General features: G+C 37.0%; 1 protein-coding gene across 3 annotated transcripts in view; it reads left to right on the forward strand.

Moving 5' to 3' along the window:
• The window catches only part of PIK3R1 (phosphoinositide-3-kinase regulatory subunit 1), a 68324-nt gene that overhangs the window by 17131 nt on the left and 24423 nt on the right, over positions 1-26770 (forward strand). For 2 of the 3 annotated variants that reach the window (XM_068176122.1, XM_068176123.1), the window contains exons 3-7: positions 14157-14249; positions 15628-15702; positions 18511-18642; positions 19530-19731; positions 19927-20006. In XM_068176122.1, coding sequence (XP_068032223.1) covers positions 14157-14249; positions 15628-15702; positions 18511-18642; positions 19530-19731; positions 19927-20006 — 582 coding nt within the window. Of the gene's footprint in view, positions 1-14156; positions 14250-15627; positions 15703-18510; positions 18643-19529; positions 19732-19926; positions 20007-26221; positions 26510-26770 lie in introns of those variants that run through there. The other variant, XM_068176125.1, reaches the window with a different exon arrangement.

Consider the following 26770-nt stretch of genomic DNA (forward strand, 5'->3'; position numbering starts at 1 on the left):
TACCATTCTTGAAACTTGATTTTTGTTCTTCTAATACTAATCAATAACTTACGTCCTTGAAAGACGCTTTTGCTCCCATCTTTATCTTGCCATGTAATAAACTGCAAACTTAATCAAGAGGTGCAGCAGCACAACTTTATCCTAGTATGACAAAGTTCAAAGGTTTTCCTGGGGTACTCTATTGCTAGCATCATACATTAGATTCCTCTTTCAGGAAACACTAGTTTAGAAAGTGGAAGTCAAGACATCAAGTGTGGATGATAGATGAATAATGGGGGAAATATGAAAAATACTCTTGACACCTGGAATGGTTATTCATTAACTTTCCAGATGCACTCAAAACGTGGAAAGAGTGTTCTGCCATGGAGGAATCTGTGCTGTCCTGAAGGAGACCTCTCTGCCAAATTGGAGAAATTGAAGGATATACTTACTCCATATGAAATTTTCTCCTCTTACTCCATATGAAGTTTTCTACACAAAAACCTTTGCATTTTTAAGTTTTTCTTTTTTCATATCTTTAGATGTTAATATGGAAATTGTGGGGTCATTGAGTTTGAGTGTACAAACAAGACAGAGAACTCTGGAGAGCCATGGCATTTGATCTTTGAAAACTATGTATGCAGGCTCCTCTGAAAACCCCAGATTGCAAATATCATTTGTAGTGGGCTAGAGAGGTATTTGACAGATTATGTGCAAGTACATACATGTGTGTTTCATTATTTGATTGCCTTAGGAGACTGGTGTTTAAGTTGGCAGATCTACTTACTAAAGCAAAGCTCTTTGGTTGGCAGGATTACAGAATGCCTGAAGGAGAGAGTCCAAATGCTGAAAGCAAAAGAGAGGGAACATGTAATGTGCAGAAAGCATGGGGAAGCTATAAAGCCAGCAGGAAAAAATAGACTTGAATATGGTTCCAATTTGTTCTGTTGAGCTCAAGTTGATAGCCATGCAGAAGTAAAAACATGAAATTCTCTTATTTCAGTATTGAGTTAATGTTCTGGAAAATACTGTGCTTTCTATCATGCTAAGCATTATTTGGTTACCTATTTGCAGCTTGTCAGAAATCTTTAATCCATGCTTATTTTCTGTTTTCTATAAAAAACATCACAGCTTGTACTGGATATTTACAGAGCACTGTCAGACTGTGACAGAAGTGGCCACTATAATAGGCTATGAAACTGTGTTCTTGTCTTTATTAGCATGACTCAAAACTGCACTATTGCCTCCCAGTATATGTTAAATTTCTGCATTTAATTTTGTGATATGTAATTTGTAGCTATTCTGGGAAAAAAAAAAAATTAACCCCCAACCCAGTCTTTAGACATACAAGTTTAGAACAAAACTATCCTGCAACGTTTTGTAATCAGCAGACAAACATGTTGAGTATGTGTAGCTAGAGGAGTCTACATCTGTGGCCTTGCACTTTCTTGATGTCTTGCTCCTCAACCTCAGACAACACAGATTAGCATTTTGACTTGGTCCTTTGCGTTGCTCACTCCTACCTGAATGTCATTATAGAATAACCAGCCACCTTGCTCTATCTCCTAAGCCTTACTTCTCAGTTTGAGAGAAGGTTTGAAATACGGGAAGCTGACAGGTGAAAAGCAGAGTGATGTACTGAAACAAGAAAAAGAGAAGCAGAAGGGCTGGCTCCCCTGAGAGATCAAGAAATAAGCTATTTGAAAAAACCCAAACCACCAAAAAAGCAAAAATAAAAGGGAATTTCCCTTTAAATAAGGCCACAGTTTAGATGATTGCTCATACTGGTACGTCTAAATTATTTTAGAGGCTACTAGTGGCGCATTTACCATGAAAGACTAGAATCCTTTGAGAAGTAATAGGTCCTGCAATAAATAGGTACCTGGTGGTAGCATTGAGCAGAGCTTAGGTGAGTTAGACCAGCTGTCTGCTGCCATTTTTGAGGAGTTTTATCTTGTAAAATCCTCAGTAAAGTTCTCTGAAGTTGCCACATCTGAGCCATTTAGGAGACAAGTTTTTCCAGCTTCATGCAGGCAGTACATGTGAACTGTGCTTAAAAACAAGGAGTCATATGCGTTTTAGAAAAATCAGGTCAGTTTAAAATTAATGTATTCCTCTTTTTCTTGTTCTCAGCACAGAACTGGTTCTTTTGGAATGATTTTCCTTCTGGGAGTCAAGTGAGGTATCCTTTTTCTTTCTGGCATGGCTGACATTCAAATAGATAGATAAATAAATAAATTTGAAAAGGCAAATGAAATGAAGAAAAGGTGTTCCCTTTTGCTAGGGCCAGATAAAGGTAACTGGTTCTTTCTTCTGGCAAGATGACCAAGGGATTCCTTTGGAGCACAATAATGAAAAGACCATAAATGTAAGACTTCCTTTCTTTCCTCTCTCTCTCTCTCTCTCTCTCTCTCTCTATCTCTCACTCTATCTCTCTCTCGCTTCCCCCCAACCCCTACACCACCCCACACACAGTAGGATAGCAGGAAAACAAGCAGGATATATCTGGCATTTTGACAGAACAGTCAATTCTCAGTCCTTGCTGGCCGGTGTGAAAGAAGGCTTACTCCAGTCAGCCAGCAGCCTTTCAGCCTCTCAATCCCCTGCCCATTTCTTAGTGAGTCCTAGCTAGAAGGCCTTTTTACATGTTTGATCACATCTTGCGCAAGTGAGGAATATATTTTTACTCCTTTATTGCATCCTATAAGTAACATTCCAAGTCAACTGAGTGATTTTTGCTTTAAGCTCTGTGGAAATGGAGATAAATATATAGATAGATAGTGCCACTATATTTTCAGATATGTATGGGTTAGAAGACAGCTAACTTTCTTAGCAGGAGCAGGATGATGGAAAAACTGATTTGGATGTTTTATGTGTGTGACCTTTAGAAGAGCTGTACACTAGCAATACTTAAATATTCACGACATTAGTTTTTCTTGTCATTCTCATGTATATACTTAGTAGTCCTCTAAGTTTAGAGAGAGCATTGATCCTGTTACTCATGAATTTTCTACAAGGAAGTTGGAGAATGTCTACAGCATATTCTGCTGTGCTGGAGCAGGTCAGTGAAGGGCATCTGCTGAGTAGGAGAAGTAAGAAATGGAAGCAATGGATCAGAATGCTCCTTACTCATCTCTTGGGTCTTTGTAGAGGACCTAAAAAGAGCTTCTGCTTCCCTCATTTATTTCATGAAAGAGCTGCTTTTATTTGATTCATGTGAGCTAAAGATCATAAGGAACATGTTGTCAGTTCTTAACCAGATTTATGTTTTTTCTAGTTTTGCCCTTCTGTAGCTTACACCTTCCAAGATCACTGGCAAAATATTTCTTTCAGTTATTTCATCCTATTCTCAGTTTCACTCTTCTATAATACACCACTGGTTTTCAAGAGTGAGACATTTTTCTTTGTTTTGGACCACAAGACAATCTAACAATGTAAGGTTACAAAAGGATTTCTTGGATTTGAAGTGTTTGGGTTTTCGTAGAGAGGCTTTGTCTCTTATTTTTGGTCTCCTTGCAAATGAATGCTCCCACTGCAAACTGAAATACCTTCTTCTATACCTTCTTCTATACCTTCTTACCCTGACTTCAGTTAATCTTTGGCTTCCAGATGATGATGTAAAAACAGCCAGTTTTTCATGAGCACCATCTTTGTTGTCATTTTCAATTTTCTTATGCACTTCCTATAAACAGGTTTTACATTTTATGAATTTCATAACACAGTGTGCTGGCCAGTACACAAATGAAGATTTTTTGCCAGCTAGAGTTAGTTAACCAGTTGGGACCCTGACGGCTCTCTAAAGGTTCATGAAATTCATTCATCTACTTAAATGCTAAGGTCTGAATTAAAGCTACCTCAGCAGAGGAGTGTGAACAGACAATGATTTATGAAAGAGAGATCTTTAGGTTCATGCATTAAATAGATGTACTTGATACATCCTTTTTGTTTAGGATCTTCGTATTGTGAAATATATTGGAATAAGAAAATAACACTAATATTGCTATGAAGAGAAATCTCCACATTAGAGTTTTCTAATCTATATCATTCCATGGGTCAAAAAATCTTATTACATATAGACTTAGAGTTTTCTTCTTCATCTGAAGGTAAAGAGGATGGTGGGATTACCTTTCTGGAGATTCAGTCCAGGATTTTCCTAATAATATTGTTTCTGTATCTATGTCAGATCACCCGATGTTTTAATGGCTGTAAGGATTAACCCAGTTTTACTTTCTCATAAGATTGCCTTTCAGCATTACTGTATTCTGTTGCTACAGCTACAGCTCTAAGCTTTTCTTTTTTTTTTTTTTTTAGAGGAGGAAACATGTTTGATTTGATTTGAAATACATTAAATTTTTGAACAAAAGTCGTGGTTCTGGAGAGCTGTTGCCATTGTTTGCATTTTTTTTCTGGGTGACTGCTATATACTCATTATTTTTAACTTCCTGTGTACTTAGAAATGTTTCCCATAATTCCCAAAAGATGAAGGAGCAATGTTGAATTCTATCTGTCAGCAGCTTCTGCCAGTTCTTTTATGTAAATCTTCCAGATCTAAACAACTTGACTTCTCAAGCATAGTAATACGCATTATCTTTTTCTTGCAGCTGTGAAGAGCCTATTCTTTTCCTCTAGATTTCTTGTCTGTGGATAGTTTGACAGGAATTTTTTTGCATTCTTCTCTCTTTAGTTTCTCTACAGCAGAAAGGTAACAAAACAAAGCATTACTTCAGAGCAAAACAACATACTGCCCTGAATTTTTATGTATTATGATTATTGAATAAAAAGAGAATGCTTTAAATTCTGCTCTTCTCAAGCAGAGATACTATCACAAACCAGTGTTTGCCTTGCATAAGAAACTTTATGTTACTAGAAAAAAGGAAACAGCCATAAGGAACAAGGATCCTTTAGAGATGGAACAGGTCATTCTCAACAGAGAATGAGCAGATGCTGCTGGAGCACTGTTTCTAACCATCACCATTTATATGTGGAAAGGAATTGAGGTTAGTAATCTTTGTAGGATAGCACCAGACTACTCAGAAGAAAATACATGTTACTACTTTTTAAATGAAAATGGTTCTAGCACATGAATTTGCTCTATCTGTGAAGTTTTATCTGATAGAGGTCATTGAAATAATCTCACAATGACTTTCCACTGGTTGGCCAGAACCAAAATTTTCAAGTGCTTCTTAAGATGGACCTCAGCATTCCTTCCCTTAAAGATAGACAACTGCCTCTTTCCTGTGTGTCAAATGTTTCCAGGAAAAACCAAATACGTATTTCCTCTCCCACTTGCTAGGAAGAACTCAAGAACAAATTGTGGACCAAAGTACTTTTACATGGGAAGCCATTCTGAGATGAGATGATAGAAGATTCAGGTTTGAAGAGGAAAATAAACAGGAGAATATAAGCCTACTGCATGACCATGTGTCCTTGTACAATCTAGATAATATTCCAGGTACTAAAGTACTCAGTTCTTCAGTTGAGTTTTATCCCTTGAGAGCTCTGATCTTTCTGCACTGAAATGGGCAGTGTAATTTCATGGGGAAAATTCGATGTCATTATATGAAAAAAGACAAAAGCATGAACTGAAATTGCACATGCAGCCTTAGTTCTTTGTGGTCTTAAGTTTTGAGTGCTTGACCTTGGTAGTGGTCTTGATGCTCTTGCAATATAGTTTTGTTAATGTGTCTGTGTAGTATAGCAGGCATCAGAGGGAGCTTTGCTGCTCATTCTTTATAGTGTGACTGTAGCAAAAGTACCTTGTAAATATATTAGCATACAACTAGTCACTTTACAATAAATTATATTTTTAGTGAATTTTCATTCTTGCTTTATTAAAAAAAAGTCTAGAGTGCAGAAGTTAATAGAAATCATGGCATAAATATCCTTGGGAACGATGCATAGTTTGTGGGAAGGCAGCTGGCAACAGTTCTAAGGGAATGCTTAGTTAATTATAATGCCAGTGAGGGAGGTTTTCTTTTGAGAACTACCAAAATTTTGTCTAATAAGGATTTCTATGTACCACCACTAAAATCTGGATGTTTAATGGCAATAATAACACTGAAGCACAAGGAACTTGATAAGTAAATCATAAGTTGCAGCTGCCAGTGGAATGTGCTATTTGTCCTCATGCCAGCACTATCCACACTACACTTGAACATTCAGTGATATATATTTCCCTTCTTGATAGCATGTATGGTTTCATGTCAAACCACTGCCAAAAGCTGAAATTGTCATTTAGTGTCTCTGAGGAGAACTGAACAGGCTGAGTTACTCAAATTCTTGCAGATCTCAGCTCTTTTCTAGTCCTGGAACAGCAATCCTGAAGGAAGGGGAGAGAATATAACAAGCCTCACTTCATGAAAAAGGCAGTTTTGCACTTTATTGGTTCAGCTACTTGGTTGACCCTGTCCTATTCCTTCCTTTCTGTCATCTCTGTCATCATCTCCTTGCATGTGGTGATGCAGTAACTTGGTACCTACATCACAGTTTACCTCTCATCTACTAGTATCTCTCTGACTGAAAACTGCTGGCAGGGAACCTGCAGATGTCAACAAGACATGAAAAACAGGTGTTGGCTTATTAAAATATTTTTTTCTCTGTCACTGGAATCATGCACTGAAATCTATGCTGGCTTGTTCTATTTAGAGACATTAACCTGTCCTTCCATTTAAAGTGATGCTTGTAGGGAATGTGAGAACACTACTACTGCTGTGCTTCTGCATATCACACAGGGCTTAGGTTGATCCCTGAGAGTGAAGGGTAAGAAAGAATTATTCACCAGTCTGCCACGCCTAAGAAAAGCATGAGAAGCCTCAAGCTGTGCCAGTGCTCCAGACCACTTGAGGGAGGTGAGATGTTTCTCTGCTGGAAGCCAGAAGTGTCCAAGTCCCAGTGCTGGCCTGCTTGGTTTTCTGCTCCAGCTAAGTCTATCCTGACCCAGATTCTATTCTCTTCATCTTTTTGAGTGCCTTCTCTACTTAGAAGCAGAAAGACATCTTTTAGTACGTTCTTGCTTATTTCTTTTTTTTTTTTTTTTTTTTTTCTGTTTATCTCACAGATCCTTGAAAGAAGACTTGAATAAGCAGGTGGTTTTCCCATCTCTTCCTTGCTTTCTGGGGGAGGGAATTTCTTTTGAAAAACTGTGTATGCATTATGTATGGCATTATGCAGTGTACTTCATGCCAGAACATTTTACTTAGTTGATGATTTTTTTTCTCTCAAAATAGTACTGCTCATGTTTTCTAATCATGCTAATAATAGTTTTAAATAGTTGCAGCCATTAAATTCAAGTCTGTTTGGAAAAAGAGTATTGCAAAAGCTCACCCATAGAGGGAAGCAGAATACTGTCTTAACTACAGGCTGCTTTTAAAAAATTATCCCTGTTTCATATGAAGCCAACAAAGAACATCTGTTGTCTTAATTATAGCTTCTATTTCTAAGAAGTATGTTCTGTAGCAAATGAGAAAAATGTCTGACAGCTCATAATTAATAAAGTTATTGAGGTTTAATCTGATAGAATATTATGTACAGAGTTTCTTCCCAGTACAGACATTATCACCTCCTTTCAACTGATGATAGAAACAGATCTTTATGAAATATTAAATTAATAAGTGTGAAACATGATTATCAGCCACTATTGAAAGTATTAAACTGTTATAAATGAATATAGTTCTCTATATTATGTTGCTTCTTGGTTTTGTTTTTTTGCTTATCTCTGCAACTAAACTTTCCTCAAGCCGGACACAATCTCTTTGTTCTTTCTTACCCTACTTTTATTTTGCTTTGTCTTAGTTGATTAATGCAGCAGGTCTAGGACAATATTATTTTTTGTGACAGAGAAGGGTAAAAAGATCCTGTTATTTCTTTCAGAGAATTGGTTTCTTATTGAGTAGGACTTTCAACATCTAATCAGAGCTTTTTTCTGCCTAGTCCTGCCATCTATTCTTTACTAATTATTTTCTTGTACTAATCTGTATATACCAGGGCTTGTTTCACCCCTTTTCACATGGTTGCCCCATGTTCTTTTTAGCCCTGAGAGTGCAGCTGGCACAACTTCATGAACTGGGATGAAGAGAGGAATTAGTTCTCCTGGCCCTCAAAATTCCCTGCATAGTCACCATGCACATGATACTTTATCAACCAGAGCATTGCTTGCATGTGTGCTGATAACCCTGGGAAGCATCTAGGCAAAGTAGGTCTCAGTTACATCATTGATTTATGCAGGTAACTTTGTCTTTTTGTCATACTATGTGTAATTAGGATAAAATGAAGTAACATTCAGTTTTTATTCTGACTGTCTTAGATTTAGTGGTTTAGACTATGAATGGTCCAATTTTAATATACGCGTGTTTGTCCTTGTGAAAAAATGACTGCCTTATTCTGTTAAGTGTCACAATATTATGACAAGTTTTGTACATTTTTCTATAAAAGTCGGTTTGAGATCCCTTTTTCAACTGTATAGTCTATGTTGTTAGTACCTACCTTACACAGAGGAATCTGGAGATGTTGGCTTTGTTTTGGGCAGTAAACTGGGACTGACAAGTCATGCTCATGAGAACTGCTGCTGTCATCCTTTTGATATAAGCCCCTTGGATAAGTTGTTGTCACTCGGTGTTACTGATGTAGGATCACAGCAGAACTGTGAATGCTTTAGAAAGATATTTGAAGTCTGAAAGTGTATTGCCAGGATACTGTTTTGCCATGAGGGTTAAATGTTGCCATTGTTGCCCTTGAAAGCCTTTATTCAATTCTGCTTTATTCAGGTGTTCCATCATTGAAGACAGAGTAAAAAGAGAAATGACAGCAGATGTAATAAATTATTTTCTCAGTAGAGATCTGTATATCCTGGCTGAAATCTTCAGTGTTCTGTTAACAGGAAACATGTAAATCAAGGTACTACTTTGTCCTCCAGTTCATACCCAACACATGTTAGCCAGTGGAAGAAGCAGACTGTACTGGGTACATAATATTCAAAGATTATAAAATAGTACTATTTTCATTCAGCTTTCCAGTTGTACCCAAGTAATTTAAAGTCAGCAGCAGGCATTATTTCCATATTTCTTTTCATAGCTCTGGGGTCATTCATAACACAATAAATCCCGAGTCTCAGACATTTTTTTGCCTCCATAATAAATGGACTTCTGAGCCCAAAGGCTGATAGTGTTGATGGGCATGGCCATTTATTTTTCTAGTGCTGCAATACTCTTTACCTGTCTTTGGTTCTCCTGAATCTAGTCTTCTCTACTGCCAAGGCTTCTGTGATATTCTGAGTCTGCAACCTGCCTGACTGATGACATCTCACAAAAGTAAGAGACAAGTAATAGTTGGCAGACTTATCAAGCCACTTGTAGTGATGTGTCAAATTCATTGAAGCTTAAATCGCTTTGATATTTTTCCATGTATGGCGTTTTGTTTTAAAAGCTTTCTAATGGAACCAGTACTAGAGAAAGTGGTTGAGCCCTGAACATCTCTTCCTCCTGACACTTTAAATGTTGCTTTCAATCTCCAGTACCATTTAACTATAGCCAAACTAAATCATCTCAGCAGGGTTAAGAAGAGGTATTCTCTACAAACAGTTGCAGCTGAATTTACTAGCTGTTACAGTCTTTGATTTATTTGAGACACACAGTAATATTGACTTTCTCTTCACTCTCACCTTTTTGTCTTTCATCTTTGCCCAGTGAAAACCTTTTGCTAATGGCAGATGGGCAGTTCTGAACATTGTTCTTTTGGTAAATACTGTTAGCTTATCTGAAAATGCAAATGTCAAGGCAAATGTCTTCAAATCTCAGGATGAGTTGCTCTTTGGTATTTAATAGTAATACCAGACTTATCTTTTGTGTTGGTCTGACACTGAACCCAAAGCACAGATGTCTATGGAAAACTTCTTCAGAGTTAGAGTTTAGGGTTTTTTTTTAGTCTTTCATACTGTTGTACTGAAACTTTTTGCAGGAACTCACTACTTTTTTAGACTGTTAAGAAACATTCAATGGATCACAGAATTTCCTCTCACTAAGAGTTAAGAGGTTTTTGTCAGTAAGACTTCTTTCACTCTGATGTATTGTGAGGCTCATGTGGCCTTTTCTTCTCCAGCTGATTACAGCAGGTGCTGAGAGGGCTGTGGTGGCTGAGGCTCAGCATCTGTACCAGCTGCCACCATAGGGCTAGGAGAAGCTTCAGGTTGTGCCATCATCTATGTGATGATGTACCTCGTAGTGCTTTCTACTTTTCCAGGGTCTGAACTTGTGTTTCCACAGGCATGGCTTTTGGTGTGTTCCCAGCACAATCTCCTCAAGCCCTGCTTGAGGAGAGGCACTAGCAGCCAGCACCCTGGAGGAGTACATGGGACAGCTCAATACATACCACTGCCTTAAAGGCCCTGCAGGACTGCCAAACTGCTCTCATTTTCAACACATCTTCACTGGAATTCAATATTGTATACTGATAATCTGTTGAATTCAGACATTATGGATCCTTATTGAAATTCAGAATCTGTTTCACGGAAGTTGGGTGATAATAGTGGAACATTGTTTGAATTCCATTTCCCACACGTAGTGGAGTACATAACTGCTGAAATAATAGTATTTCAATCAAGAAAGTAACCTCTTGTGTTCCCCAGAATTTTCAATGGCAAGCATGGGTGTTGAACTATGTAGGACCTCACCACATTGTCCACAGCTGGTAATGCATTATACTGATGGTGCCGCTGGTTTAAGTATTTTAGGTGCTTGAACAGCCATCATTTCTTTACAGTTTGTTGGCTAATCTTGTTGGAGCATTATCACAATTTGCGTGACCATGATCCTTACCTTGGCATTTCTTCTTCTGCATTAATTAATATATTTATGTTTAATATAGCTGATTTAAGTACTGGTAGAACCTTTCATGTCTGGGGTTATTGTATGACTTCCAAACAAGGACCTCTGTAAAACTACAGAAAATCATCATGTTAGTGGATACAATTGTATGCATAAAGAGTATATCTGCATGCACCATAAGTGTTAATGGAAGAAAGCACTGTGCTGCTCAATAGCCTAGATGGGCCATCCCCGAACTGCCAAGCTGCCACTTGATAAGGTTCAACTGTCTGTTAGTTTTGACTTCCATCCTCTGTCTCTATTTATCCTTCTTTGTCTCTTTCCTCTGTTTCAGTTTAGGCTGCTGACTGTGGCTGCTTGCTGCCTCCATCTGGAATTAGGAAATTAGCATCTTTGTTCAGAGATGTTGTTCAGTAATTTTGTTGATGTTATGAAAGAGGTAGGAATTTAATGTAACTAGCTCCCTCAGGGACCAGAAAGTTACTTTCATAGGTAAAAATATGTAAACTCTGTTCTTAAAACCTGTTCTTCCTCTGCTACCATATAAGGGATCCATTTTAAGCCCTTAACATTCTCTTGACTCTATTAGTATCTCACATTTTCATAGTATACCCTTTGATACTACACTAATCTTTCATTTATTATTTCAATAGATTTGTCCATATCTTAAGATAGATACATAGTTTGGGGTTGAAAAGGATCTATTTGATTTGAATATTACAAACCTGTTGGTTTGTATTATGCCTCAGCAGAGGCTACTTAGAGTGCAGCATTTTCCATTTGAGCCCATCTTGTGTTGATGAAGCAGATATAAAAGAGATGTTCCAAATGGAATCTGAAGTGATTTGAAGATGGAAAGAGTTGAAAAGTCCATTTGCTCCCTGAGTAACTTGTTCTGCATTAATGTACCTATATAACATGTTTGCATTGAATTTAGCTTTTAATCAGAGTGTTATACTAAATCAACTCTCTGGCAGAATTTTGGAGTTTATTATGTTCACTCATTGGCCTTTTTCAGCTCACAAAGGTGCCACTAAGGAAGTAACCTATTTTCTAAAAAGCTGTGCAGATGATCCTTAATTACAGTGCTGTCTGCTGTCTTTTGTTGTATTATATGAGCCTAGTTTTAGGTTTTTCTTTATTTTGTCCAGGACTTATAATGACACTAGCATGTAGGCATGTTACTTGTCCTTACAGAGTACAGATTGGGTATTAGAGCTCTTTGAATCTGTGGGAGCTGTTATTATTTTCCTCAAGTCATTAAAAAGAATCAGCAGGGCAGAGATCTGCATAAACAACTCTTTTGAAACTCCAGAATGGTTATCTTGCAGGCTTCCTAAGTTAAACTGTTACAACTAACAGATGTTTTTCTAATATCCTCAGTTATAAATGGGTTAGGAAGTATTTCCATCATTATGGTACCATAATTTTCCTTCTTTTTGCCAGTATGCTTCACTTCCATTACTACTATTGTCTTTCATTTCACTCCTCATCTCTTGACAATTCCAAACTTCTGTCTCTTCCTTGCTGTCCTACTGTTTTTTAAATTCGTGCTGGTTGTGACTGGAGTAGAAGTAATTTTCTTAATAGTAACTATCATTGGGCTGCATTTTGGATTCATGCTGAAAACAGTGCTAATAGCACAGGGATGTTTTAATTACTGCTGAGTGGGGTTTATACAGTGTAAAGGCCTTTTCCACTTCAGACCCCACCTCACAAGTGAGGAGACAGGGGGTGCACAAGAAGTTGATACGGGACACAGCCAGGACAGCTGACCACAACTGACACAGAGACATTCCATACCACAGAGCACTGTGCTCAGCAGTAAATCTGGGGGAAGAATAAGAAAGTGGGAGATGTACAAAGTGATGGTGTTTGCCTTCCCAAGCTGGCATTACCTAGTGATGAAACCCTGCTCTCCTGGAGATGGCTGAACATCTGCGTGCCCATGGGAAGTACTGAAATAATACCTTGATTTGCTTTGCTTTTGTATGTGGCTTTTGCTTTCCCTATTAACCTATGTAAACCTCAATCCAGTAATTTTCTCACTTTTACCCTTCTGACTATCACCCCTATCCCACCAGAGGAGAGTGCCTGAGCAGTTGTGTGGGACATGATTGCTGGCTAGGGTTAAACCACAGCAAAATTGTTTGCATTTTTATGAAGTTGTGTAATTCAAAATAGGGTGAATTACCAGCCAAAATTATCTGCTCTCTGTTTCTCTGTTGATATATATTCTTTCTCAGTTGATTTTTTTTTTTTTTTTGCTATCTCAAAGTTTTTCCTTAAAAATTCTATTCATCATTTTCTGGCGTTTTTTTCTCCTTCTACTTAGTTATCATAATTTTGTTTCAGTCTTCTGAAAATAGGGGCAGAGGGTGTGCATATATGTATTTATACATACCCATACAGGCACCTTTGTGTATGTGTGTTGAAGAATTGTTCTCTGTCCATGGTGAGTTTAATTGAGCAGAGATTACCATTGCTTAGGCAAATGGCAATTTTTGCTTCAATGATTAATTTTTGTTTATCAATCATAATCCATCAAACTATGCCAGATGGTTCTGGCAGTAGTTTAACATCATTATGTAAAGATTTTTGTTTCCAAGTGTTAAAGGACCACTCTAAAACTTTTGAATTATTATTTGGCAAAAATTGTGTATTTAGAGATAGATCTTACCTCACAGAGCTAGAACATGCCTTTAAGAGTATGTTCTCTCCATGAAGAAACCAGATTGCATGAAAACTGACTTTGTATAAAACCTGTGTGCAGTTTTGTCTGAATCTGCAAAGTGTCCCTTTCCAATTATACTGCTATTTATTCCTAACCAGTCCATGTAGAAAATTCTTGCTTCAAGTAAACAATACTGTTAATAGTATGATGCTTGAAAATTGAAATGCACAAAAGTCACTGAGCTTGTGTAAGAGTGTGAAATACTTGTTTCTACTGCTGTTTCAGGCCTTTTAAAGTCTGTTTTACCCAGAGGATCAGGCACTCATGGACACTTGTGCACAGTGTATGTAAACATCTCAGACGGAAAGATTTTTTCTTTCCTTACTTGCATTGTATTTCTGCACACCCATAGACTGCAAACTTCTATTGTGTTTTCATTTCCTAGGCAATATGGAGAGTGAATCTAGGACTGAGGTCCCTGAAAGAAAATGCTATAAAAAATGCAATTGTCATAATTTTTATTCCATCCATTTTTTGATTAAGTATATTGTTTTCTCATATAGCCCTGACAACTGGGTTTTTTGTTCTGTGATGAAAAATTAACTAGTTGCATTACATGTCATGATTTTCATAAAAGTAATTGCATTAATCTGCAGTTTGGCTTATTTTTCTTTGTTTTTTTACAGCTTTTTCACTTCCAGACCTTACAGAGCAGTTCACACCTCCTGATGTTGCTCCACCAATTCTTGTCAAGATAGTAGAGACAATTGAAAAGAAAGGTAGGCTGAAGAATGATCTACCAAAGTGTTCTGTTGCTTATGTGAACCAAGACTGCAGAACTGGATCCAGAGCTGGCATGTCCACTTTCTAGAGCTGATAATGCATTGCATTACTTAACATCCAAAATCATCTCCTTTAAAGTTTGTTGCACTGGTTTTTGCTCATTAGAGGCTGTTTGGAGTGTAGGAGCAAAACCAAAGCTTACCTCAACAGGCATTTAATAATTAATGTAAGTATTATTGGAAGGTAAGTGAGAAGGGTTTGATATTGTTTTCTTTTTTCTAATGAATAAGCACCTTTAGTTGGTTATGTAAATGCCAGCATAAAACATTGAGTTGGTGACATGGGGGAAAAAGTAATGTTTTGCCCCAAAGCAGGGGAAAAAAGAAAAGAATTAAATATGAAAAGGTTTCAAGAATTGGTTTTATTCTTCAGGAGCCAATTCTTTATTGCTGTTCTATAGTGGGCCAGACAGTGTTACTTTTATGTTCTTTTTCCCTCACCTGCTTTCCTGTGCTGATGTCTCTCCATCCTTTTGAGGCTTTCCTCCTTTTTTTAAGATGTCATACTTCTTTTGGCCTATTTATGTCTTCCTGGCACCTCCTCTGATGTGTCTTTTATAGTCCTGGTGAGGTAAGGAGCAGCTCTGTGAGTCCTGCTCATTTAGCGGCCTTAAGCTGGGGAATAAGAGCAAAAGTGGTATTCTGATGAGAATCAGGCTGCTGTCCTTGGGGACATGGTTCTAACATACTTCTCTGGCACTTTAAAAGAGTGTAAGCCTTTCCTAAAAGAGTAGGAGCCTGCTGATATCAATGTGAAGGGCCAGTATTTAGCACAAGTGTGCATAAGGAGCTGCTGCTTTCATGGGACACCACTGATACTGTTAAATCGTCAGTGCTCTGTATCCCTGCATATGGTCTCTTTCCTTGAGTCTTCTCTATTTTCACTAATGTAGGAAAGTTGTAAACAATATCTTTCATGTGAAAACACTTCACTGATATATTTTCTAACAAGTCAGGTGAATTATTAGACACATTATGCAATATATGCAGATCTTTTCTCTGACACCATTGTGAATCTGTTTCTTAGTCCTGGCCTTTTACAGTTGGCCAGTGGACAGTTCTGCAGAATATGTGGGACTACTGGCATCTCTGATCTTCTTTGGCCATCTCTTTCTGCAGACACAGCAGGCTGAGTGCACAAAGAGGTGTCTTACAGCCTTAAAAACAATCACATTCTGTAGTGTGGTAGGTGAAAGAATGTTGCTAGTTTATACTGTAAGTACTTACTGAACAAACAGAAATATGTTGCATCAGGGCAACAGTCACCAAAATATTAATGTTGTCCTGAACATGTCCTATCGATTTTGTTTTGAAGGTCTGGAGTACTCAACTTTGTATGGAGCACAAGGCTCAAGCAGTGCAGTAGAATTAAGACAAATTTTTGAATGTGGTAAGTACAGTTCTCTTCCTTAAAGCACTAGACAGATTTTGTGGTCAGACCACTCTCATTCATATGTGCTGGTTCTCAGTATTATACTATTAAAAAGACATATATAAATAAAAAAGTTTTCTAACTTTTACACTTGATACGAAAAGTATTTTTCACTTTTACAAGTTGCCTTTTTTCATGGCTCCACTGCACACTTTTTTTCTAAGAGTATTTATTTTAATCTCTTGTTGTCTTGCTTGTTCAAAGACTGACAGTCTAGCTGTACTGAGAAAAATGAGATGTTTTGTTCCGAATCAAGGTAAAAATACATTAGTCCTGAAAGGCTGCAGGTTATTATTTTGTAAACAAATGGCCAGTTGTTTACATACAGTTCTGTGGTGCATTTCTTTTGGTCCAGTAGGTGGGATGTCAATAGCAGCCCATTATGTACCTGCTGCAGAGTGATACTGAAGAGAAAGGGTCAACTTATTTAATATTGTAGGCTGCATTCTCAGATAGTAAAATGCAACTACACCACATACCCATTCAAGTTTCCTGAAATATATTTCCTCTTCTTTTTTTTGGTATACTTAATTTCTCTCTCAGGCCAGAATATACTGGCATGGCAGCACTGTTTCAGTAGGAGAGTAGGAGAGTTTGACCATAATTTGGCAAGCTGGGGTGCAATGTGTGGTGTGAGCGTCCATTTGCCTAAAAGAGTGCAAATATACAAGGGGTAGAAAATGAAAATGGTTACATGCCTTGTTGCCAAAGGGACAAAGAAAGAAAACTCATTCAGTGATTTAGTCTCCTTATCTTTAATAATTGCAAACATTAACAAAGCAAATAAGCGATGATACTCTGAGTTGTCTGTTTCTTTCAAAATAAAAGAGCATCCTGTCCTATGCTGATTATGGTAGGAGTGAAGAAGAGTATCTGTACAAGCAGGGAGAGAAGATAGGCATGTGGTGCTAGCAGCCTCATGATAGCAGTCACCTCTTTAGTGTTGCATTTATATTTCTCAGTCAAAAAAAATCCAGATTTTTGGTGGCACCAATATGATTGCATTTCTTGATTTATCTGAATCCTTTCTTAAGTCTCTAAACTGAGCTATAACTTTATGAAAGGTTTATCTGTCTCCTGAGATTAAAAACTCGTGGTTTACATGTATTCCTACTTAAAATGTAGTTAGGTTTGAGTAACAGAAACAGATTTTTACCTTTAGTAACAGTGTCTCTTTCTGACTTCTCTTTAAGATAGGATTAGGATCTTCAGGACAGAGCTGGTGCAGTGAGTATCCAGGTGCAGGGATAGAGACAGATCTCATTTCCTCTGCCTGCTCTCCTTGAATTAGCAGAATGCTAATTCAGAGGGCAAAGTCAGCTTTGGTCTCAAAGTTTTGAACTTGCATTTGTGTGCTGTTCTGCTAGTGGTTAAAATGCTCTGCATTTTTTAATTGGATAACTGTCTGTTAGCATCAACACAATACTATCTAGCTCCAAAATCAAAGCTGATTTACATCTTGTCAGCTCAGCAGATGGAAGAGTTTAGGTCTGTTTATGATATTACACCCACAGAGTTGCAGAGTAAGTATATTCTTACTGATGTATTCATTATAGTAATTTGGGACATACTTCAGAGAAATGGTCAACACTGAAGATGCATAATTTAACTTGGCTTATGAAATAAAAAACAGTCAGTAAGAAGCAAAAGTAATAAAAGCTATTTCTTTAAGAATTTGTGGATTCTCTGACATATAATTGCTCTTGCAGAAATCATTCTAAGACATTTATTACAAGACAGCTTTTTCTCTCATGCAAATTCTTGGATGTCTGAGAAGGTTTGAGCTCATACTGCAAGCTTTTTGTTGGGGAAAACAAAGGAGGTGGAAGACCACTAAGTTTCTCACTACCCCCTCTTGGCTGCCTTATTTCACAGTATTGGTAGACACACCATTTATTTGAGTCCTCTGCCTTCCTGTTCCCTTTGTTTAAAGTAGACAAACAGATTCAATAGTTACTTTACCAAGAACCTTGCTAGATAGGTTGATCAGCATTAATGCATGTAAATTATTGTACAAAATATGGATAGTTTTATATACACTTAGGGCTTGACTGTGCCAGAGTTTCATGTTATAGGATGAACCCTAACCTTGCTTTCACTAAATAAGGATTTCTGTATTTTCCCAGTTTTATTTTTACTGCTGATAATCTTTGCTCCAACACTAACAAGCAGTCCTTTATGTGACGCTCCCAAACCTTATCCCGAGTCATAACCATCCTGGAAGGGTATCAAGTTTTACAAGATAAATCTCAACAGCTGCATAAAACACCAAGCACATAGTTCTGCACGTGTATATTTGTTTCAACTTACTTACATAAATATTTGCAGACTTGGATCTCCAAGATGTTAATCAAACTTTTAGTCATAATAGAAGTAGAGAAGCTGCATTTGACCAAACCTTTGATTAGTACTTACTTCTTACACAAAATATTTACACATAAAACAGAGACCTGTTAAAAATATTCTGATGTTCCTTAACATTGCCAAGATGCAGCAAGTCACTACCATTACTCTGAGTTCAGCCCTCAATTGTATGTGACAGAAGACAGTTATGGAAACTATTTGGTTCATCAGATGCCAAGGGACTAGGCATGGTGTTGAACTCTGTGTGTTCTTCATCTCAAAGATGTTTGTTTCTTGGTGTCTTAGATTCTTATTAATTGTTCCCCATGAACCAGATATAAGTTAGCAATTTTGGCTTGTTATGAGTTTGTATATTTTTTCCACCTTATGAAGTCTAAAAAGCATATTGCTCTTTCCCTTTAGATGCCACTTCATTAGATTTAGAGACATTTGATGTTCACACTTTATCAGATGCCCTCAAGAGGTATATCCTGGACCTGCCGAATCCCATAATTCCAGCAGCTGTTTACAGTGATATGATTTCTCTAGCTCAAGGTATGATTATCACATTATTTCAAATGTCAAACAAAAAGGCTTTTATTAGAATTCTGGATGTCTGGTGGTTCAGCTGTCATCCACAGAACAGCAAAAATTCTACACAACCTGGCAGTGTCTCAGAAGCCATAAATATACCTTTACCCTTTCCTATGAAAGCTGTTTCAGTTTAGATCTAGACATTATTCTGCATTATTTGGTTACTTATTTAGGCAAACATAATGTAAAATATAAGGGATCACAGTTCTCTTCATTTTAGTAACTAGAAATACGATAGAAGAACTGGGGGAAAAAAATCAAGGACTTAACTGTATACAGAAAGCTAATTTTTAACTTTTTATCAGTGCTGACAAAGTAAATGTATTAGAGGTCATGTAGTGCTATGTTACATTGGAGATGCAGATTATGAAGTGAGAAATACATGCATTCATGGGATTTGTCATCTACAGTGGTCATTTCAAACAAGTACAGCTTATAGGCTTTAAGCACATGGGCCAAGTATTCTATTATATATCTCAGGACAGGATATTGTTACTGGTAACCTTCAAAGTTAGAACAGCACCTGTGAGACTTATCTAGTGCATCTCAGAATTACCCAATCATGTGTGACACTAAACACAAAACAGACTTCTACCAGTACACTCTGAACACATTGTGGTTTTTACCAAAATGCATATCTGTTTCCATTTGACTTTTAAATACTTGTTCTTTACTCTTCCCTGAGCATTTCTCTTATTTTAAAAGAAGAAAGATATCTTTTGGTTCTAAGGAAGGATAGGATTTTTTTTTTCTGTAAAATTGGTGTTTCTAAAGGAGTCACATATAGTTTCATTTTACTTGAACGTTCCTGTGATGGTTTCAAGAACCATTTATCTGTTTGCTTGCAGAAGTGCAGAGCTCAGAGGAATATGCTCAGTTGCTGAAGAAACTGATCAGATCTCCAAATATACCTCCTCAGTATTGGCTCACACTCCAGTATTTGCTCAAACATTTCCTCAGAGTTTGTCAAGCCTCCAGCAAAAATCTCTTGAATGCAAGGTCTCTGGCTGAAATTTTCAGCCCTCTGCTTTTCAAATTCCAGATAGCAAGGTATGTGGGTCATCTTTACGATATTTTGTACTGTAAATATGAATTAGTTATATACAAAATAAAATTAATTAAATAATTTTCTGACCTTATTTCTGATGTAAGGGCATTGTAGTAAATTCTTTCAATTTTTTTTAATAATTTAAAGTAAACTTTTGTATTTCTCCTAGTTCTTACTGCCTAATCCATCTCTTGCAGCTCTGATAATACAGAACACCACATAAAAATCCTAGAGGTTTTAATCACAAGTGAATGGAACGAGAGACAGCCTGTACCAGGTAAAAAATATTTTTAATTTAAAAAGTTATATGTTCTCTTAAATACTAAAATTCATCTTAATGACAGTAAATGCTTGCAGTTTTTCTATTTAAATCAAACTTAGTACGAAACAAAAGTGCACAATTACAGAACTAAGCAGAAGGTGTTTGTGTGTTTTATAGTGGTGTGCAATGTTTATTTTATAAGGAATAGTATTTTTCATTAAAATCATTTTAGTGCTAATAATTTGTACAGCCTTAGGACTTTTGTTCTCTTTCAGTAAACAGGAAATAGGATTTTGTGAATTTTTAAGGCCTGTAAACAAGTAGAATGCATATTATACAGTGGTGGGGGGCTAATTCTTGGGGTTTTATTGAGCTCTCAATTTACTCCCAGGCAAATTTTCTTAGATTTGCTATACCCTATGGAGACATTATTTGCATACATGTATTTTTTAATCTACATGCACAAAATATTTATTTATCAATATCAGTAAATAATATGAAAAATATTAAGAGCCCATCCAGGAAAGTTAGTTCTTACTTGTATTGCTTCTGTAAGTTAACATCTAATTAAGTCAACAAATAGTAAAGCACATCTCTAATTTATGCAAAATCCCTGGGTTTGAATCAAGTATTCAGCAGAAGCAAGGCCGAGTTGCTAACTATGTGCAAAGGAAATTATTAAAGCAGAGAACTTCACATATTAGTTTAAAGCAATTCCTTTCACAGCTTATTAACAGAGAATAACCTAAAAAAGGAAAGGGTGATTAGAACATTGGACATTCTGTATCTTTCCCATTTCTGTAGTCAAGGGACAAAATAATGTTCAGGGCAGTAGGATTTGTAGGGTTACTTAAGATCTGAAGAGCTAGAACACAGCAGAAAAGAGCTTTATTTGCTGTATCTCAGGTAGGCCTATTGTATAATCCTCTTCATCAGCTAATGAAGATTAATTTAAAATGGCTAAAATTTGTGTTCCTAATGCTCTGTTTGAAAGGCTTTTCTAATCTTACAAGTTTTGTTAGTTAGGAAACTTTCCCTAGCATTTTGTGTACATCTGTTTTCAGCTTGCTATTTAGTTTTGTTCAATTTTGGTGAAGTAGTTAACAGGGATTTCCATAACCACGGTGTATTTTTCTGCCTTATGCTTCATAACAACTAGGAGAGTCCAAATTTACAGTATTTGTCCTGTTTTACTAAGAATCAGCAAATAGCTGCTAATTGTTAAAGAATTATTGTCTTTGTCACATATTGCAAGCCTTAAAAAGCAAAACAGATTCTAATAGTCTGATACTAGTTGCATTTTTTGTAGTTACACGTTTGCAAATGATTTGGAATATGTACATATATATGTCTAGAAGCACTAGTTGGGAGGTTACAAAGGTAAGGTCAATAGTTCCTTCAGTTTCAAAGCAAGAATTTTAAAAGTTTCATTTAAGAGATCATTTGGTTGCTTATCTGCCCAAGTTGCTTAATGTGAGGAAAGAATAGAAGTGAAAGGTGTTGATGTTTAGAACTACTAATGAGGACAAGGAATCTAGTCATTTTGAGAGTGTCATTAGGGTGCTTGAAGAAATGCCTTTGTATCCATCAGGTTTAAATGATTTGACACTACATTAATAATTATAATGGCACACCTCATTGGTTTTAATATTACTTCTGCATTAATTAATAAAGCATGATGCAATAGTTTACTTTGATGGTGCTTCTAGAATTTTCATGTGATCTTTTACAGAAATAGAACTCCTTCCCTGTGCATTTAAGTCCATCATGTCTAGTAGAATGGTTTTTTAACAGAACATTTACACCTGTACTAATGTGCTGGAAAAAAAACCTCAGAGACAAATTTTCAGGTGTTCTGGTGTCTGGTTAGCTAGTCTCTGCCCCCAGGCCTTTAAAGAGTTTGATTAATTTTCTAAAGTTAAATCTTACTAATATGTTCTGTAAGTTTGCAAGATTACGCCATGAGTCCATTTCCACACCAATATCATTCATTGACCTGAACATCTGGAGTGGTCTGTTTTTATTGTTCTCATAGAACTATAAAAAGCACTCTAAGATGTGTTTTTCAGAATTGTCATCTTTAAGATTATTGCTTTTAGTGGCTTGATTTTCAATAAAGACTGTTTAGATAGACTGCAATAAAAAGAAGATCCCAATAAAATATTCCTTATTTATCATGTAAGTATTCTGAGAATTAAAATCTTAAATTGAACTTTACAAGTGGAGAATTTGAGAGGTCTTAAGGAGAAAGTTTACTTACTGAAAATAATGTCATGACAAATAAGTGGTAACAGGGAAGCCAGTGCTGCCAGGTTTCTTCTCTTTTACACAGGCTGGAGTGATAGCTTCATTTCTTCTTAATTCTTTTTGTTAAGATGAGAACATTCTGTCTAAAACAAGCTGTGCAGGAAGTTCTAGTGGTATCTTATGCAGTATATAAATACCTTAAATGTAGTGTTAAGAGATAACCAATTTGAATAGCAGGTAGATCTTTGCACAGCTGTGGGGTTTTTCCTTACCACATCACCCACTAATTATACTTCTTACCTGAAAAGTGTATTTTAAAATTAGTGTCTTAAATTAGGCATCTTCAGTTGGACATCTTTTACCTAGAGTGATGCTTCTTGATGTCATAGCACAAAAAGAAGAGTTACTCCTCGACTATTACTTGACTTACTGCAGAAGTAAGTCTGCAGTAAAAATGTAAAATATATGTAAAATATATGAAATATATATATAAAATAGTATAAAATATATGTAAAATATATGGATTGGGGTATTTTGTCTGTCATGGTGTTCATCAGCAAACTATAGATTCTAGTTTGTGGATTAAAATAGTGCTTAGTCCTACACAAAAAATACTAAAATTAACAATACCTATTAATAGAATCATAGAATTTTGTGTAGCAGATGAAGACAAAGTAATGTTGCAGGAGAAATGAGGCTGGAAAAAATTAGATCAATTTTCTGGTTTATGTCTCATTCTTCAAGTTTGTCAGGAAAGACAAAAAATGGTGTTGGTGGGCAAGGTAGGTGGTTTTTGTATCCCATCTGAACATCCCAGCTTCATGTACAGCTGCACATACTTTAAATTACAGAGTACAGTAAGAAACAAAGTATGAGTCTTTAAATGTGCTATCCAAAACAGAAAATATTATTAGAAGAAAATATCTTAATTGTAACAGATTTTAGCAAATAGCACTGCTCAGGTCTCACAGAATCTCACACATCACACAGACTTGTGAAGATAAATAGTTGAAAATAGGCTATATTAGGCTATATTTGTAGATATAGAAAATTGGGGTAGTTTTTCAGTTAATTGTCAAGGATTTTAAAGGCTCCGGTTTTTCTTCCTGGAGGTGGCCTGCCCTGGATGAAGATACCAGTGCTTCCCATAGTAGTAAGCTGCAGTAAGTGCTCAGAGCAACAGGGTCTGTTTAGCACTTGTAGCTGCAAAGGCAGGCCACACAGAGAAAGCTGGGAAGTAATTTTGGGTGGGGAGTTTAGGGAGATAGAGGTCCTTTCTGGAGCTGGGATGCGTGCGAATAATGTCTGTCTAAGGAAGGCAAAGAGGAAGTGGGATGTGGCGAGAGAGCAAGGGGATGTGGGGAGCTTGTAGCACTGCTGGTGAAGAGCAGAAGAGGAGCTACAGCAAAGAGCTGCCTTGTATCAATGAATCAAAGCCTCCAACAACCTATGCACTGACTAGAGCTGAGCTGCTTGGTCTGGGCTGTCTATCCCAGTTTATCATTGTTTCCAAGGCTTATATTGTAAATAACATCTCATTGTAAATTACAGCTCAGACTGAAATACTGCAGCCTGAAGAAGTATTATTACTCAGAGCACCATAAGTAAGAATGAGTGAGGTAATAAAGCTGCCTTATATGTAACTGCTCACTTGTTGGGGATGAGGTGAAAGTCCTGGTAGAATCACCAAGGTGCAGAAACTTTGCTTTTAGCTACAAAAAATATTTGCAAGAGTGGTGGCATAACAGCTACAGCAGGGCGATGTAAAGGCTGATCCAGTTCCTCCTGGAATTTGATTCCTCCTCAGAGATACCCTATGTTGTTACAGGCATTAGCCTAAGACCACAGTCCTGTTGGTAGTGTCCTGGGGACATAAACATATGTGTAGGAATGCTATCAGTTGTCAGGACTTATCTGCATCATGTCAGAGTCTTGGCTGGGCTGCCAGCAGCGCCAAGCGGGGTTTGGAGCATGCAGAAGGCTGCGAGTGCCAGGGACAGCAGATGTGATGCCCACGGCAGGGGGGGGCTGTGTGCATCCGTGTCCTACCCAGCAGAGGGCTCCCCTTCTAAGCTAATAAAAGTTATTCTTTATCCCTGACCTAACGGAAACCATAATGCTTGGCTAACCACTGTACTTTGGAATGCTGTATCCTTGGTTTAAGTTTTCACACAAGCCAGTGCTTTATGTTTCTCAATACCTAATTGCAAGAATTTGATAAAAGTGAAACAATATGTACAACATTATTAGCGTTTTTACAGATTGTTATGTCCATGTGCAGGTATGTATGTGTAAAACACATGGAAGCATGTCAAATCAGGTAAGTTCTTTCCCTGCTTCAGACATAATGTTTTAGAAAAAAATGTGCTATGTTAATAGAAGAACACTGTGAGTATGACTGCAAGGAATAGTAGACTGCAAACTGAATGGGCACTACTCAAGATTTTGAAATCTAGATAAAAAGACAAGACTTGGCAATATTTTAAAATACATATGTGTGCATGCCAGTATCTCTTTTTGACAAGACACTTGTATCTCTCCTGCAGGATAATGAGGAACTCATTATCTCTGTGTGGGTATCTGTGCTTTTTTAATTGATAAAAAAGTTCAGTGAACCAAGTTGGTATTGTCTTTTGTTCTCTGACTATATACATCTGTGTTGTGGTCCTAAAACCCAAGAAATGTTCTCAACTCCTTCTGTAATTTTAGCAGTAAAGAAGTATATCAAGTACAGTCTGAAGCTGAACTGGTTCAGAAGCACAAGTTTCCATCTCCACTTGAAGTAGGCTGTACCTTTATGACTCTGCTGATTTAAATTATAATTAGAACTGATAATTGTTCAAGTAGGCAGAGGCTAAAACTAGGGAAGAAAGTGATTGTTATAGGTAAAGCTAGTCAATGAAGTGCAAAACATCAAAATGTACTGCAGGTTTCAAAATGTACTGAGATTTCATTTCAGGTGCAAGTGGTGTTTCACAGCATAGGAGGATTTTGGTATGTGAAGTATTAAGGAGGCAAAAACTTTTCAATACTATTTGAGTGCCTTAAGGAGCAACAAGCAGATCTCAAAGAAATTCTCAGTGTTTTTATTAGAAATTCTCACTGTTTGCAAGAAGTGAGAGGAAAATATTAGTCCTCTCCTCCCCTTTTCTTAATGTGTCTGCTTCTTCTTTTACTTTGAATTTATTTCCTTGTAGAAGTTTAACTGTCAAAGAGGATAACCTCTGTAGGCAGAGGGAAGTAGGCTCTTTGGTTGCTGCTCTGTTCTTTTATTAAGTTTGATCTCCATCGAACACTAAGGCAAGGAAAATAGATTTAATCTAAGCTGCTCCCTTTCTGTACAGTTCCTTTTCCTACCTGCCTGCCCAAGAAATGAACAATCCTGATAATACTGGAAACCACCATGGATACAGACAGATTTTTTTAAAAAATATTTTTAGTATATAGGAAATGGATAAAAAGTCTCACAGCCTCAGATTAAGGGTCTTGAAGCAGCATCTATATTTGTGATCCAGCATGAGCATGTACACGGTGATGCTGTGCTTGCAAGCAGGCTATTTTGTTTACACAAGGCTGCTTCTAGAGATGTAGCTCTTTTCAAGGAAAATTTTTATTCTATTTTTTTTCTGCAGTTAGCCACTTCCTGTATTTAGCTGTTCATGGTGCTTTTCTCATCTTCCATGTTGCATGCAGCAGACAGCGATAGGGACTATTTTAAGGCTTCTTACAATCGCCTTCTCATTTACTTAGCTAAAATGAAAAAGTAAGCTCTGCATTGGCCACTTGTTAGTTGATGACAACTTTTACTTTGAATCTGGCTCCCATCCCCCAACTGAAATTCCTGGCTCAGCAAATATTTGAACCTACCCAAGTTAATCATGAAACTGAGATCTTTATCTGAGAGAGACGTGCAAGCTACTGAGGGTGGTGGTTTCTTTTTTTTTTTTTTCACTGTACTGAAGTCAGGTTCACTTTTTAATGATGAACCACAGTAAGTGGATACCTTCTGCACAGCACAGAGTAAGTTTAAGCAGTTGAGAGAGAAGGCTTGGATTTTCTCACTGCAAGTTACAACTCTTTTAGGGGATTTTATGGAACATTGGTTGGAAAGCAGAGCAATCTCTTTTTCTTCATTGCTACAGAGAAGCTTCCTAGTAAATGGAGGTTTTAGGGTTTATTTTTAAGCAAGATTTTTATGAGCGGAAACCAATATTGGATTGTATTTTTGACTGTTTTACAAGAGCGATCATTTGCAATGCATAATTTACAAAGTAAGTGATTTTGAATTTCTGTGGTTTTTTTCATCATCTTGTGGAAGTATTATACTGTAACTGATTACCAGGAAGAGCTTTAAAAGTCTTAAGATACATGAATTCAAGTCAAGTACTTCAGTACCTCTCCGGGTTATGTATGAAATGGGTAATAGCCTATCTGCCTCCTCTGTATTTTCTTGCCTGCAGGCTAGGCTAGTCTGAGCTGAGCACTAACCTGATTATACAAGTGTGCTCAGTCCTAGATTTGGCCACCAGTGA

This window comes from Anomalospiza imberbis, chromosome Z (assembly GCF_031753505.1).
Source record: "Anomalospiza imberbis isolate Cuckoo-Finch-1a 21T00152 chromosome Z, ASM3175350v1, whole genome shotgun sequence".
Lineage (NCBI taxonomy): Eukaryota > Metazoa > Chordata > Aves > Passeriformes > Viduidae > Anomalospiza > Anomalospiza imberbis.